Genomic DNA, 12,627 nt, shown 5'->3' on the forward strand with positions numbered 1-12,627 from the left:
ATTACCAAAAGACCTCTTAAAATGGAATTATTCTGCTCTACTACATATACATTCTTCCAATGAGCAAACACATTCGGCGGGGGATGGCCATGTTGACATGGCTCTTGTTGTCATGGCTTTGATTTAGCATGCATAGTTATATGTTAATCAGTTATGTGTATATACCAATGCTGTCATGTAAATCCATACAATAATGTTGAAAAGCAAACAAATGTCAGCCTTGTGTTTGAGGATTACCACTCCTCATCTGTAATGATATATAAGTTTCGAGTTTTTTATGACCATGTTATTGAAGTTTTTATTTGTTCCAATATAATAAGAACGAAAATATTTCAGATTCAAACTCATGTGGGACTCTTATATCAGAACAAGAAAATGTGTTGGAATGTCAGACTGCACGTTTAAAATTCACACCGAACAATGTAAATGCAAAGCGCGTGTGGTTCAAAGAAGACAAGAGGTTAATTGAGCTTTTAAACAGCAAGAACAAACGTGATGGAACTAAATACCATGAATCAAGAAATGGCGGCACTTTCATTCTATCTATTTCGGATGTAGGATTAGCGGACAATGGCTCATATATTGTGCAGTGCGAAGATACCTATTATAGCAACCGCTCAATTTTAATCATAACTTCAAAATTTAAAACGGGAGGTATTTAATATGAAAAACAAGATCAACAAGGAAAGGCGGCGTTCAATGAACGCAACCCCCATATGACCCAGCAACAAGAACCAATGGCAAGGAGCCCAGGCGGACCCCAAACATAAAAAAGGACAGGGCAACGACACGTTAATCAATAAATGATAAAATATATTTGTAACTGAATTAGGAATTCAAAGAAAATAATAATAGGCCCCACAAAGGGGAAGGGACAGGAGACCGGGGAAGGGGGGGGGTTAATCAAAGAAATAAAAACTAGAGGCAATGGGGAAGATACTTACCGTAGACGAGAAAACAACAAGGGACACAAGCAAAAGTGTCACCAAAACAGCATGAAACAACATAGACATACATCTGAGGAACACAGTGGAGCACTTTTTCTTTATTTCTGTGTATATTTGACATTATTTTTCAAGTTCATATACAGATGATGCTGCGATATTGAATCATTCAGAATGTTTCTCTGAACAATTGATAGAATGTGTGGTTAAAACAAGTAAATCTAATTTATTATGGTCCCCATATATCAGGTTTCGAGTCAACATTGTTGGAGACGTTTGATTCAATATCAAATGCAATTCTAGACCAAAAAAATTCTCAAACTTTCTAAAATCAACATTTTAACCATAATTTGTCCAGATAAGAAATTCGTTAAATTATATACGTGTTCATAGGAGACGGATGACTTCCAAATTGTAACAATATATATTCTGTAAAATTACTGGTGCATATAACAGTTAAACCTGTTTTGTTACAAAAGTAAATTAATGCTTCTTTTTGCTACATAAGGGTTATGAACGGGCTTAGATACAGACACAGTAAGACAATAGGACATATGTATTAAGCATTAGTAGGTAACGAAACACTTTTTAAGCTAAGAAAAATTAAAGAATAAAACTTTATTATATTTTACATATTTACAGGACAATTATTATATTTCTGTAATTTAGATACTTATAAAGGGTAATTAATCCTTAATCTACGGCTATAATTGACAAGCTCTTACTATCAGTACATAGCTAAAAAATTCTGGAAACAAAGTGATCCCTCGGAAGCATCAATCACAACAAAATAACATAAGAATTGCAGACTCGGTTTGATTGAGTCTGTACATGAGGGATAATGTAAATAAGCCAGTCGAGGCCTTCAAGCAAAAATATAACAGGTAAAAACTGCTGGTATTCTAGTCTTGAACCTCCTAACAAATTGCCTTGGCCTGCTAGATCTCATTACATAAAGAGAGCAGATTTAGTTTTAGCTAGTTACCTAATCAACATGTGCAGGAACTCTTCAAACTTAACAGCCTGTAACTGTTGCAGGTGTTAGAAAAAATATCAGCAACCACATGAATCATCAAGTTTTAAATTTTAAGCAATGTGTGTCTTATTAAATGCTAACATGTTTAAACGTTTAAAATCCTATTGCTTTTCATATATGAAACTGGTGTTATATTCCCCATATTGAAGGTATAGAGATTAAAAGAAAGAACACTGTATTAAATAGACATACCTGTACATTAAACAAAAAATTCAACAAATTCTTAAGTTATTAGATTTGTGTCCGACATTTATACAGTATGCAATGTTATTGGCTAAGAACACGAGTTGAAAACATATGATTTAATCTATTTCTTAACAACAAGCATTCAATCAAAATTTTGACAGTTAACATTATGTTAAGAGTTTTTCGTAAATAATGCTTTAAAATCGCTTCAGTTTGCAACGACAAATGTGGCGAACTTTCGGTTAACACACTCACTACCACAGAAGGAGATCCAGTAATTTTTCAAATTACTAATTCACCTATTAAAGATGTCACCTGGCAGAAGAAACTTGGTTCGATCTTTAAAAACTTAGAAGGTGAAAAGTATCAAGTGACATTTGATAATAAAACGACTCACAGCCTTTCGATTTTAGAAACAGAATATGAAGATACAGGCGAATACAGAGTTAATTGTGGCTCGACGGTGTCGAATACAGTCTATCTCAATATTGGTAATATTGTTATACATTTTGTACTCTAAATATTGTAATAGTTATATAAACATGGATCAGTGACTGAAAATGAGTATTCAAGCATACATTTAATATGATAATTCTTAAGATGTAAATATAATATTCATTTTCACATGAAAATTATAATTGTAAGAATATCTGACACTGCTTGTACCTTATTTGTTTGTGTTTTGATGCTGTTTGCTAAAAGGAACACACGTATCCAATATTTACTTTAATTAAAGTATTCTGTTTAATGTATTTTATCTAATATTTAATACACATGTAGAACGCCCATTCTCAATAAAATAAAGCATTTGAGGTTGAAAAATATTAAAAATTTGATGTTGTCATTGTGTCATTTTTTATCGCTGAAGTAAAAGTTTAGGGTATTTTGCAAGTTTGCCAGAAATATTTTGAACAAGAAACTGTGATATAACCGGATGGCATTTATTTCGGTAATGACACTGTATTTCTTCGGTAACGTAGATTTCAGATCTAATAATGTAACATATTGGCTGCATATTAATAACAAATGTCTGTAAAATATATCCAAATCTGTAAATTCTCTATCTAGAGGGACTTTCTAAACCAGGAAAATTCAAAGAAGTTGGGTACCTTGCTAATTTTCAGTCAATTTCTTCAAAGTTAAATATTCGTAGAAAGCAAAATAGTCAATTTTGGAAAATGATTATTTTATGTCTTCATTCAAAGGATATATATCATATATAATATATGAGAGGTCGAATGCATACACACATTTTGTATTAGCATTTTTTTTCAAAACATTCAAACTTTCCACTTTCTAATATTTGGAAAATTTAGTACTAAGCAGTTCGATATTTATCCCCCCATATAGGATGTCACGTATGTTTCATTTTATTCAATGCAAGTAAAGGTTGAGAAAGCAATTTTATTTTTTGTTAAATAATTTATATTTATGGATATTATTTTAACATTATTATATATAGAATGAAATACGGCCAGTAAGCTCTTTGCAGAAACGAATTAGTTGTTGCTGAGAACATCAATATCTTGTAATATATTTTTCAAACATTTCTGCTGGTACATCAACATATTATTAACATATCTTTCCTTTGTAAAAACAATTTTGTGTCTTCTTACATCTAATACAAGGTAACCGTTACTAACAGGCATGCTAATCCCAAACTTTATCTTTAATTTTCAAAAATTGTTGAATTGTAAGTTGGAGTAACGTATGTTTCACACTCGCTTATTTATTAACTTTATCACGGAATTTAAACTTACATGTAAAATCGACTTTTTTTATTTAGGAATCAAATGCACATCATTCTATTGTCATAAAAATGCGATTTTTATGTTTTTTATATATGCATGTGTAAACAATATAAAGTCTGTTTGATAAAAGTAACGTTTGTTTCACTGTGGTTACTTAAACAAGTAAAAACTCGACCAAAGTTAACAAAATTTACTTACTAATGTCAAATAGAAGTTAATGTTGCTGTTATACGTGCTTTCTGACTTCAATTTTCCTTTTGATAAACTTACTTTAAAAAGTTGATAACGTATGTTTCTGTAACGTATGTTTCATTTTTACATTGAAAGTGGGTTAAAAAATGACGCAAGACCGTTTAAGCCCGCCATAATTTGTGGTTAATATATCAGAGTTACACACATGTTAATTTTCTTTCTTGTTTGGAATCTTCTTTGAATGGATTGGCTCTTAAATAATGGTAACGTATGTTTCTTTTTTAAAGTGCTGTTGAAAAGATTTGAATAAAAAATGAAAAATTTCCGAAAAATAGAATGATATTTGAGAGGCTGCAAGCTTATTTTTACATATAATTATATCATATATGCTGTATTATTAAGCATGCATCGATTCAATTATGTAATTTGGGTTTCACTTCTTATTGTTTTAGGTTTGTCACTATTTATTTTTATGCATTTGGCGACATTTGATCATCCATTATACCAATGAGATTTTTAACAGTCAAATATAATTTTTTACCAATAATCAAAGTTCATATACACACAGCAATGACTAATTGCACCTGTTTCGTTTATTCTGGAACTTATTTTTTCTGAAACACAATTTCAAAGTTGAAAATTTCTAGGTGGCGACAGTAACGTATGTTACATTTTAGGGCATTAATGGTACTTGTAAAAGAAAAATAACAGATAGAAATGTTAAAATTGAGAGTGTCCCTATTAGACAAAGTGGCAGCCACCTTTCTAACGACATTTTGACCTCAAGAAAAACCTTCGTATAAGAGCTACCCAGTGGAACATCAAATGCTGTGTTTTATTGAGAATGAGCGAGAAGTCTAATACGTTTAATCATTTGAAAACTATTCTGTAAGGGAAGTCTTAAAATTGTCTTTTGACGTCTTATCTGTGATACGCAGGCTTCATAACCTCTGATCCCCTTTCAAAATTCCATTTTATTTAGTTCCGCCCATTGTTTTCTCGTTTAGGGCACACGCTTTTTATTACTTGGGGACCATACGCCGCTTTTCATGGAATGGCACGGAAGTGTCACATTGAAGGTTTCATGATAACCGCCGTATGACCACATCTGCGGATGTTTCTAAATTCAAAATTTTACTATTTCACGTTTAAATGTTTAATTCTGCTTAAGCCGGTGCTAGGGGGCGTGGACGGTAACTTGCACTTTCCAGTACCGTCCATGAACAGGCTCAATCAAACCGAGCCTGCAACATTTTCAATTTTGCCGTGTTGGGCTTTCTTTAGGGATTCTGTATTTATCTATTTTAATATCATATTCAACCTTTGTGAAAAATCCCAAAACCGTGCTCAAGCCCAAATAATTGACCATTTTTTTCTAAATTTTGATTTTTATCTTAAACTAAATTCAATTCTTTACCTTTACATAGAATATCTTAATTAATTATAAAAAAAAATCTGATGAAAATATATGTATATCATGCATCGTGGTGCATTGTAAATTTTTACAATTCTCAGTCTTCCAACTGTAATGATGATGATATCTGGTGCTACATAGTTGTCTTTAAGGTCACTATCTCGTATAAAGATATATAACAATTATACCCAATAAGGATTCCTTAATACCGGAATGCCATTTTCATGCGAACGTACGTAGACAAAATAGAGAGAAATAAAGAATACCTAAAGAACGCACAAAACGACAATTGAACATGATGCAGGCTCGGTTAGATTGCGGTAATGGAAAGAGCAAGTCACCGTTCACGCCCCCTAGCACCGGCTTAAGCAGTATTCAATACTTAACAGAAAATGGTAAATATTGGAATTTTGAAACATCAGCAGATATGTTCATACGGCAATTATCGTGGAATATTCAATATGACACATTAATGCTATTCCATGAAAAATGGCGTATGTTCCCCAAAATAAGAATGCACATATCCTAAACGAGAAAACTATGGGCGGAACTAAGCAAAATGAATTTTAAATGGGGATCAGAGGTTATGAGGGCTGCATATTAACATAAGATAAGACTTCAAAAGACAAAGTAAAAAAGAAGCTAGGCAACATATCCTAAGGGTGATTAAACAATATTTAAGTGTGGGAATACTTGAACCACCCAACTAGATTAAAGCCGAATAGAAAGAACAACAAGAGCGATCAGTAATCACATTTGTCGCCTCATGATGGCCAATTTCATGTTGGGACAAACTTTGTGACAGACAGACGGAAAGACAGACAGACAGTGCACAACTAGACTTGGTACTGATCATTCCTGTAAAGTTTGGATAAAATTGCACCAGTAGTTTATAAGGAGTAGTCCGGACAAGCTTTTGCGTATCTGGCAACACACAGAAAAAACACCTTTTCATCAAAGGGCCATAGCTCGGCTAAAAATCATTTAACCGGAAAACCCGTGCAATATGCGCCAGGACTTAAGCTACAGATCAATTCTGTAAAGTTTCATTGAAATTGCATTAGTGGTATAAGAGAAGTAGTCCGGACAAACTTTAAAAATAAAAATTGTTAAAGGGCCATAACTCTGACAAAAATCATTGAACCGGAAAATGCTGACAATATGCACAACTAGACTTGGAACTGATCATTCCTGTAAACTTTGGATGAAATTGCACCAGTAGTTTATGAGGAATAGTCCGGACAAGCTTTTGTGTATCTGGCACCACACAGAAAAAAACCTTTTTATCAAAGGGCAATGATTCGGCCAAAAATCATTCAACCGGAAAACCCGTGCAATATGCGCAAGGACTTGAGCTATAGATCAATCCTGTAAAGTTTCATTGAAATTGCATAAGTGGTATTGGAGCAGTAGTCCGGACAAACTTTAAAATTAAAAATTATTAAAGGGCCATAACTCTGACAAAAATCATTCAACCGGAAAATGCTGACAATATGCACAACTAGACTTGTACTGATCATTCCTGTAAAGTTTGGATGAAATTGCACCAGTAGTTTATGAGGAGTAGTCCGGACAAGTTTTGTGACGGACAGACAGACAGACAGACGACGGAGAAGTGATCCCTATATGTCGCCACTACTCCGTAGAGGCGACACAAAAATACCAAATGCAAAACAATAATGTCGTGCTGAACGTTTTTGAAGGATCGGAAATATAGTATTCCTGATTGAATGTACAGGGCGACTTTTTACATTTTATATCAAATTATATTTTTCAAGGTTAGTGTGGCGTTAATCTGTTGAAAAAGATAACGTAAACTTCTTTTGGCGTACTTTTAATGTAAAGTATTCATAGCTTCTACTATAATGTTTTAATTAACATTATTTGTAATTCAGACTATATGATATATCGCATTATTAACAGACGATCGTTTCTGTATAATTTTAGTGTAAGTTGATTAGCCAATCATAAAAAGTCGTAAGAAGGCTTGTTGTGCAAAAGCATATACAAGCGAGGGTACTTAAGGTGAGAGTTAGAGCACGAGACTAGTAATCGACATTGTGGGTTCGATTCCCAGGCTGGCAAACTAAAATTACTAACCTGTCTTTCGGATGAGACTTAAAATCTAGGTGCAGTGTATGCGTGCCTATACTATTATCGCGTTAAAGAACCAGAAGGAGCTTCTGAGATTTTGGCATCTAGCTGTATCTGTATCTTGCACTATCCTCAAAAATATAAAATGACTAATGATGGGAAATATTGGATTGTCGACACTGAAGTTATATCTTTTATGTATTGTCTGTTATGGAAAATTTTGTGGGAGAGAGAATTGTAGGTTTTTGTAGTAGAAAGTTAACCCATGTAACCGAGTTGCAGGATACTTTTTTGAATCACCCTTAGGATATGTTGCCTGCTTTTTAAATTTGTCTTTTGACGTCTTATCTGTGATACGCAGGCTTCATGACCTCTGATCCCCTTTCAAAAATTCCATTTTATTTAGTTCCGCCCATTGTTTTTCTCGTTTAGGGCACTCGCTTTTTTATTACTTTGGGGACCATATGCCCGCTTTTCATGGAATGGCACGGAAGTGTCACATTTGAAAGGTTTTTTCATGATAACCGCCGTATGAACACATCTGCGGATGTTTCTAAATTCAAAAAATTTTTCTATTTCATGTTTAAATGTTGAATTCTGCTTAAGCTGGTGCTAGGGGGCGTGGACAGTAAATTGCACTTTCCAGTACCGTCCATGAACAGGCTCAATCAAACCAAGCCTGCAACATTTTCAATTTTGCCATGTTGGGCTTTCTTTAGGGATTCTGTATTTATCTATTTTATGATCACATCCGTGTTATTTGTGCCGTGTGGCGGCTGTAAAAAGTCTCCCAGTACATTTAATCAATGATGTTATATATTCGATCCTTGAAGATCGTTCAGCACGACATTATTGTTGTGCCTGTGGTATTTTTAAATTCAACTTTTCGGCATTTTCTAGTTGGGTGGTTCCAATATTCCTACTTGAACAAGCAATTATCATAGTATTGCAAGCAATTCATAAGTCCCCTACCGGTTAGAACCCAAGCAACATTCTGATTTCAATTTTACCAGTGAATGAATGACATGAATGAACTTAAATCTTTTTGAGTTCTAAGTTTGTCTATTTCACAGTAATGTGTTAAGTTTCCCTGCCTAGTAAGGAAATTATGTTTATACAACCTTGTCATATTATTACGATGTGGGATTTTAAAAGTAAATCCTATAAGGAATGAAGAAGTTGGAGTAAAAAATACCAATTTCTCGAAAAAATCTAAGTTCAAGGGGGACATAATTCTGGAAATAGTCTTGCTAGAGTATTTAACCTTCTCAAAAATGTTGAGTGATAAAAGAAACATATATTATGAAGTTTGAAGTAGATACATTAGGAAATAAAGAAGTTATTTAAAAAAAAGACAACATTTTTTTTTTATATAAAATTCTAAGTTCAAGGGAGGTAATACTGGTAATTTTTGTGCTAGAGTTGTAAACCTTGTCACATATGATGTGGTTGATGACCAGAAACTTATATTTAAAGTTTGAAGTAAACACCTTAAGAAATAAAGAACTTATAGTGAAAAAGCTGAAAAATTTAAATCAGAAATCTTGAAATTCCAGGCTATTTGTTGCCATAGCAACCAGAATTTTCAACATGGGAAGAAAAAAAAAGATGTGCATAATCTGCAGACTGCCATCTACCCATATTTTAAGTTTCATAAAAATATTTTCAGTACTTTTTGAGTTTATCACTGGATCCAGTTTATGTGTTTAAATTTGCAATATTTTCAGACTATTTGTTGCCCCAAGCAACCAGAATTTTCAACATAGGAAGAAAAGAAAAAAAGACGTGCATAATTTTCATACTGCCATCTATCCATATATCAAGTTTCATAAAAAATATTTTCAGTACTTTTTGCGTTATTATCGCGGGATCCAGTTTTGTGGACTGACGGACTGACAGACAGACAGACGGACAGACGGACGGAGGGTAAACCTAAAGTCCCCTCCGGTTAAACCGGTAGGGGACTAATAGTGTTAAATCACCCTTAGGATATGTTGCCTGCTTTCTAAATTTGTCTTTTGACATCTTATCTGTGATACGCAGGCTTCATAACCTCTGATCCCCTTTCAAAGTTCCATTTTATTCAGTTCCGTCCATTGTTTTCTCGTTTAGGGCACACGCTTTTTATTACTTGGGGACCATACGCCGCTTTTCATGGAATGGCACGGAAGTGTCACATTGAAGGTTCCATGATAACCGCCGTATGAACACATCTGCGGATGTTTTAAATTCAAAATTTTACTACTTTATGTTTAAATGTTGAATTCTGCCTAAGCCGGTGCTAGGGGGTGTGGACAGTAAATTGCACTTTCCATTACCGTCCAAGAACAGGCTCAATCAAACCGAGCCTGCAACAATCTCAATTTTGCCGTGTTGGGCTTTCTTTAGGGATTCTGTATTTATCTATTTTATAAAACAGAAATTGTGATGAAAACTTAAATATTTTTGTAACAAAAGTTTAAGCTTTGTATCCATTTATGACGATAATTAGATGGTATATAAGTTGGTACTTTTGCCAGAACGCCACAGGAAACCTGCATCAAAGTGTCCTATATTAGGCTAGGCTTTCTTGTCATAGCCTTAACGTTTGTAATATAATAAAACATATTTGGCTCTTTGCTCCTATGTAAAATACGCGTTTTTTTATGATTACAAACAATTTAGAATTTTTGATTTTTTGTAGTGTTTGCATTTATTACAAAAATGAACAGTTTTTGCAACAGGTTTTTACATATAAATATCTGGAAAAAAGTGAAGTACGGGGCAACGTTTTACGGCTGCCTTACAACACTTGACACCTGCTGCTGTAATGTATTATAAATAGCTGTAAAAAAGTAATCGCTCGAAAGCATTAAAAACAGCAAAATTACATGAAAATTGCAAACACAGTTTAAGGGATGAGGGATAATGAAACAATGCAATATCCCTCACGCCCTAGCACCGGCTTGAGCGGTACTCAATTCTCAACATTTAAAAGTGCTGAACTCAATGGTCCAGAAGGACCACTTAAGTACAGGGCAACTTTTTACATATACAACCATAATAATAATAATAATAATAATAATGCCATGCCAAATGTAAAGGATGATATTTAAATTTAAGTTTAGATATATTACCCGAAAGCTACTTTTACAATTTCAGTATACAGTAAACCATCCGTCCCGACATTTTCCAACGTGGAAGTCCAAGAATATTGTAAACCTCAGCAATGTATAGTGGCTATTGTAAATAAATTACAAACGATAGAATGTTTCGTGAAAGGTGGATCAAGGGAAATGACCCTAAATTTGCTAAAGAACAACACAAAATTAACAAATACCAATCAAACGCATAAAAAAATATATTCTATTTCTCATTACCATATAAGATATACGTTTATACCAAGTCAAACTGACACTGACATCAGATTTACGTGTACGGTGAAGAATACATCTCATTCAGTACAATCATCAACATCTGTGATTATGTATGTCATAGGTATGAAATTTATTGATTCGTAAACGATTACAAAATAACAAGTAAATGATTTATAGATTTGTGTTTTGGATGAAAAAGTACAGTATTCCTAACTCAAATATTTTCTTATTCAACTGTAGCGGATTTGACGTTTCATTAATTGATATGATATAGAAATATAAATATTTACCGCTCAGACCATGAAACAATAAAGTGTTTAATATTTATTTACCGTTAGAAAGAGCATTTGTGTTTAAATGTTTATAAAAGACTGACCTTGTTTTCTTTTATGAAAAAGATAAACTTAGTAAATAAAATATTCAATATAAATTCTTTTATGCTTTAGTTCCCCCAACCAAGATTGAGGTGAATGCTAACGAGGTAATAGAAGAAGAACAAGGTGAAGTTCAATGTATAGCAATAAATGGGAGACCGCCGCTAAAGTTGGACTTGTCTATCGATAGTAAATTAGAGACTAATACAAGGACAAAGACTAAAACAAAGCCAGGGAAATTGTACGATACCATTACGTCAACAACAAGGCCCTTTACACGGGTTGATAATCAGAAGAAGATATTGTGTTGTAGCAATATTGGAGGGAAGATATGTGGAGAGACAAAACTCAATGTATTGTGTAAGTGATTTTATTGATTATTCAGTTTATTTGTTTGATTGTTTAAATCGTAGTAAAAGAATAAATAAATACAATGCACTCATTTTTAACATCGATTGTAGTTGTTTGAGCTCTTGCGTGCGTGACATTTTTGTCAAGTTATTGGTATACAAAATCCGCTATGACTGTCAATGTCAACGTGACTTGTGAAGTGTAAGGACCAAAGTCGCATGCGTTGTCGGGTTATTGGTCGGTTTGTTGAGATAACATTGTGAAAAAGAGCACATGGGTGATAAAATTAGTAATGTAAACTTTTATTTACGTGTAATTTACATTCAATTTGGGGAATGAAAGCGTCTTGTATTTGTTATGGATTTTATATACCTTTAAGGGATAAAAATATTCGACACCTACATCAATGGTAAAAATATCTGATTTATTACAATATTAATTTGGCTTTTTTGTTTTGTTTTTATCAATCAATTTTAATTTATATTGATACTTAAACAGTTAAACCAAAACAAATTGTTAAATTTAAGGAAATTTCCCTAAAACAAAATAAAGGGGAAAATGGAAAACACCAATAAAAAACATTAAAAGTTCTCAGTCGAAAAAGTGGGAACCCAAAAAGAAGTTTTCCATTGTAATAAGTGGAGTAAAACCTTTTAAAGCAAACGTTCCCTCGATGAAAAGAAGAGGGGGCCCAAAATGTAACATATGGGTGGAATATACATGGGTAAGTACATTACCCCCACAAACCCAATAAAAAATTTGGGTAAAAATGTTTCTAAATCAGCTCTGTGTCTTCATAAAAATTTTATTAAATTTGTCTTTTTTTAAAAAGTAAAGGGAAAAAAATGAAATGAAAATACATTTTTGGGCGTGAAAACAAAGTTGGAACCGCGCGACGCGAAAAACCCGGCCCTTAATGACAGGGCAAT

General features: G+C 33.3%; 1 protein-coding gene across 1 annotated transcript; it reads left to right on the forward strand.

The window, feature by feature from the left end:
* Positions 1-336: 336 nt before the first annotated feature.
* On the forward strand, positions 337-12,020 carry LOC132745070 (uncharacterized; the record flags this gene model as incomplete). The annotated part of the gene is made up of 4 exons (XM_060733906.1): positions 337-654; positions 2,379-2,657; positions 10,759-11,094; positions 11,420-12,020. Coding segments are annotated over 4 exons (1,229 nt in total), but the record flags the coding sequence as incomplete, so codon positions are not given.
* Positions 12,021-12,627: the final 607 nt, after the last annotated feature.

The sequence above is a fragment of the Ruditapes philippinarum genome, unplaced genomic scaffold (assembly GCF_026571515.1).
Source record: "Ruditapes philippinarum isolate M1 unplaced genomic scaffold, ASM2657151v2 ctg11751_1_1_1_1, whole genome shotgun sequence".
NCBI classification, from domain to species: domain Eukaryota; kingdom Metazoa; phylum Mollusca; class Bivalvia; order Venerida; family Veneridae; genus Ruditapes; species Ruditapes philippinarum.